The sequence below is a fragment of the Triticum aestivum genome, chromosome 7B (genome assembly GCF_018294505.1).
Source record: "Triticum aestivum cultivar Chinese Spring chromosome 7B, IWGSC CS RefSeq v2.1, whole genome shotgun sequence".
Taxonomy (NCBI): domain Eukaryota; kingdom Viridiplantae; phylum Streptophyta; class Magnoliopsida; order Poales; family Poaceae; genus Triticum; species Triticum aestivum.
The window spans coordinates 22713904-22717190 of record NC_057813.1 but is presented as its reverse complement, the minus strand read 5'-3'; the positions used below and the strand labels follow the sequence as shown (position 1 = coordinate 22717190).

The window sequence follows — 3287 nt, the reverse complement described above, 5'->3', positions numbered from 1 at the left end:
CATATATTTTCATATGATTTCTTATGCTAAAGTAACAATCTATTCACATGGTAAAGTATGAATTAGAAACTTCATTGCAAACTAACAAACTATGATCTCAGTCATTGAAGCAATTGCAATTTATCATAACATCGGAAAGAGTCAATAAAAGAGCTTTTCAGCAAGTCCACATACTCAACTATCATTTACTATTTCACAATTGCTAACACTCACGCGATACTTTTGGGTACAAAGTTTCAATCAGACACAGAGAAATATAGAGGCTTATAGTTTCGCCTCCCAACCTTTTACCTCAAGGGTAATGTCAACAGTAATACTTTATGAAAACCTACATCCAAGTGGATATATATATATATATATATATATATATATATATATATATGTATATATATAGGACAGCACTATTCTAATCCCAGGATTAGAATAGTTATTTGGATCATAGCCGGCCCTATAAGGGCCCAACGTGATCCTCCTGAGAAACCCACCGGATAGATTAAAAGAAAACCACCACACCCCACTCGGCTGCCCCGATCCCCACCTCCTCCCTCGATTCCCTCCGCCGAACGCCAGATCTCACCGCCGACGCCCCCACGACCCGCCTCGCCGCTGCCACTCCTCCTCCGCCGTCAATGCGCTCCCTCCCCACGGCCGGCGCGCTCCCACCCGACGGCTGGCGCGGTCCCTCCCCGGCCGGCGCACTCCCTTCCCGCGGCTGGCACGGTCCCTCCCTGCAGCCAGCGCCCATCCTCCTCCGCGACCGGCGCGGTCCCTCCCTGCTGCAACCCGCCAATGCTCCTCTGCGGCCGGTGCGGTCCCTCCCGGCTACAACCTGCTAATTCTCATCCGCGACCGGCACGGTTCCTCACCGCTGCAGCCCGCCCCTCCTCCATAGATGGCCTGCACCGGCTGCTACAGTCCCTCCCCGGCCGGCGCACTCCCTTCCCGCGGCTGGCACGGTCCCTCCCTGCAGCCAGCGCCCATCCTCCTCCGCGACCGGCGCGGTCCCTCCCTGCTGCAACCCGCCAATGCTCCTCTGCGGCCGGTGCGGTCCCTCCCGGCTACAACCTGCTAATTCTCATCCGCGACCGGCACGGTTCCTCACCGCTGCAGCCCGCCCCTCCTCCATAGATGGCCTGCACCGGCTGCTACAGCCCATCCAGGTGGTGGCCGTCATCCTTGATCCCGATCCACATCTGCCTGGGCTTCTATGGCTGACCTGCCCAATCACCGATGGATTCCTTCTCCAAACAGTACAAGAGCTACTCCCACTCTGCCTCCGACCTCCCTCCTCCCCCACATGGCGAGTGTACTGCTCCCTACAACGCCCATACCATTCTTTCTCCCCTGGATGCATCTGGTCTCTCTTCAATTACCGGTCAGCACCAATGCTGCGAACAAAAAAAGGTCAACATCTGGTCCTTCAGAAGTTCAGTGTGTTGATTTTCTGAAGATCATGAAGTGCAATATAACTATGTATATTTTTGCAGGGCCCTGTGATAGGGCATCCATCTCTTTTCATCAAAGTCGCCGTCGTCCATCTGCGTCGAGGCCACCCTGCCAGTGTAAAATTCTGCTCTCAAAGGTGTCTGTTATTGTGTAGGTAAAAGAACCTAAAGTTTTTCTATACCTGAAAAACTTGAACTTGTTATGTATCACTGTAAGTGTAATATACTACATTCCAATGTTTGATTTTTAGCAGGCTAGTGTGTTCATTAACCAATTCTATGCACTAAAAAATATAGCAGGTAGAATGTTTGTGAATCTTTATATTAAAAGTAGATGGTCAGTAGGCTAATGGTTGCACTGTCTCCGTGGAATAGTTTTCTGGGTCATTTCTACTAGTTGCCATTCCCAGCTGCGACACCTTCTCTTCCTGTTATCACCACAAAAAACAGAGCACACAAAAAGACTCGGGTGCTAGTCGTCGTCCACCTCCTCAGGCACCTCTCTTCTTCTTGAGAGTTAGCTACGACTTTCCATGGCCATATACACATAGTTTGTTGTTTTGCCCAACCACTTATATATGCGTTCATGTTTCCATTTTTGCCAAATTGTATACTAATCTTTTATTTTGAAAAACAAATGTGCATGTGAACGTGAGAAAAAAGTCTATACAAAGAAGTTCATGTATTACTAATCCAGAAGGTTCGTGTATGTGTGTGCACATATAATTTCTCCCTCCATATATGTTTGTATGTTCTGCCAATTCCACTTTAGCTTTGACCAAGGTTCACCAGCCAGGTAAACATTAGTTCGGCGCATACGTCCTTCACAATGTTATCTATCCCCATTATTCAGTTTAAAATTGTGTTGTCTAGTTCTAGTTCTATTCTATTTTTCTGAAGTTCAATAGTATAAGTGCAAGCAAAAAACTGGGTTTTGATATGTTGGTTTCAGTTTCAGAAATCCTTCAGGAAAAAAAGAAAAAGAAAAATGGAGCAGGAGTCAGAGGCCTCAAGCCCTCTCTCCACTTCGTGGCTTCTTGTTCTCAAAGCACAAGCTGCTCTTGCTACTATTAGTAAACTACTTCTGCTCACTATAATGGCTGAGGGGCGTTGCCCAACTACGTGGATGCTCGCCTGCTCACCGAGCGTCGCTGTAGTCCACCCCGAAGCCGTCAGCAGGAGGAGGTTGCACCAGTCCCGCCTCTCCTTCGTCCAGTGCTCCAAGAGGCCAGGGCAGAAAAATCGGTCATCTTCTGATGAGCCCTGCCCCAACAGGAACCTCTCTCTACCTCTCTCAGCTACTAATGGACACTATAGTGTGAAGTTGATGTAGAGAACAAGTTCTGATTATGTGCTCTGTACATGCTTGTTGATATGTCAATGAGAACCAACTTTTTTTCTTTAGGTTGTTGCGATGGCGTTTGATAGTTAATATTTTTGCAAGTACAAAACTCCAGGTTATGAAATTTTGATGGACGTGAGACTTCTTTTGACCTTGCACTATGTAGATGTACCCACGTCCGCATCTTTGACCTCTTCATATATGTTCTGTGTTTAAAATTGCTCAATGAAAATTATGTTCTAAGAAGTTCATATATTACTGAGTGTGAAGGTCATGTATTATAACTACCTAGTAAGTGAAATGTATTATAGAGATTCAAATTAAAAATCACTTTGTGATTCAAAAGTTTTCAAGTTAAAAAAAGTATCACTCCATCCCAAAATAAGTGACTCAACTTTGTACTAACTTTAGTGTAAAGTTAGTACAAAGTTGAGTCACTTACTTTGAGATAGAGGGAGTATAATATAAGAAAAAAAAGGTGTGAGGATTCATCGTAAAAA

The 3287-nt window shown here is 45.9% G+C and overlaps 1 protein-coding gene across 5 annotated transcripts; it reads left to right on the top strand.

Moving 5' to 3' along the window:
• Positions 1-498: 498 nt before the first annotated feature.
• On the top strand, positions 499-2849 carry LOC123162387 (uncharacterized). Of its 5 annotated transcripts, none has more exons than XR_006481254.1 (3): positions 499-1404; positions 1488-1600; positions 2404-2849. XR_006481254.1 is itself a non-coding variant. In XM_044580176.1 (3 exons), the coding sequence occupies exons 1-3, from the start codon at positions 1231-1233 to the stop codon at positions 2776-2778; spliced, it is 630 nt and encodes a 209-aa protein (XP_044436111.1). In that variant the 5' UTR covers positions 499-1230; the 3' UTR covers positions 2779-2849. The 5 variants fall into 5 exon arrangements, 3 of the variants coding, with proteins under 3 accessions (XP_044436111.1, XP_044436108.1, XP_044436109.1); XR_006481253.1 differs by having other exon boundaries at positions 2398-2849; XM_044580176.1 differs by having other exon boundaries at positions 1488-1562; positions 2398-2849.
• The last annotated feature ends 438 nt before the right edge of the window (positions 2850-3287 follow it).

Bases quoted from the DNA above. Each gene is read 5' to 3' on its own strand.
- LOC123162387 (XM_044580173.1), top strand. From the start codon at position 1,026: ATGCTCCTCTGCGGCCGGTGCGGTCCCTCCCGGCTACAACCTGCTAAT. The intron at 1,405-1,487 runs GTCAACATCTGG...ATATTTTTGCAG, and splicing joins AATGCTGCGAACAAAAAAAG to GGCCCTGTGATAGGGCATCC. The intron at 1,583-2,397 runs GTGTCTGTTATT...TGTTGGTTTCAG, and splicing joins GTAAAATTCTGCTCTCAAAG to TTTCAGAAATCCTTCAGGAA.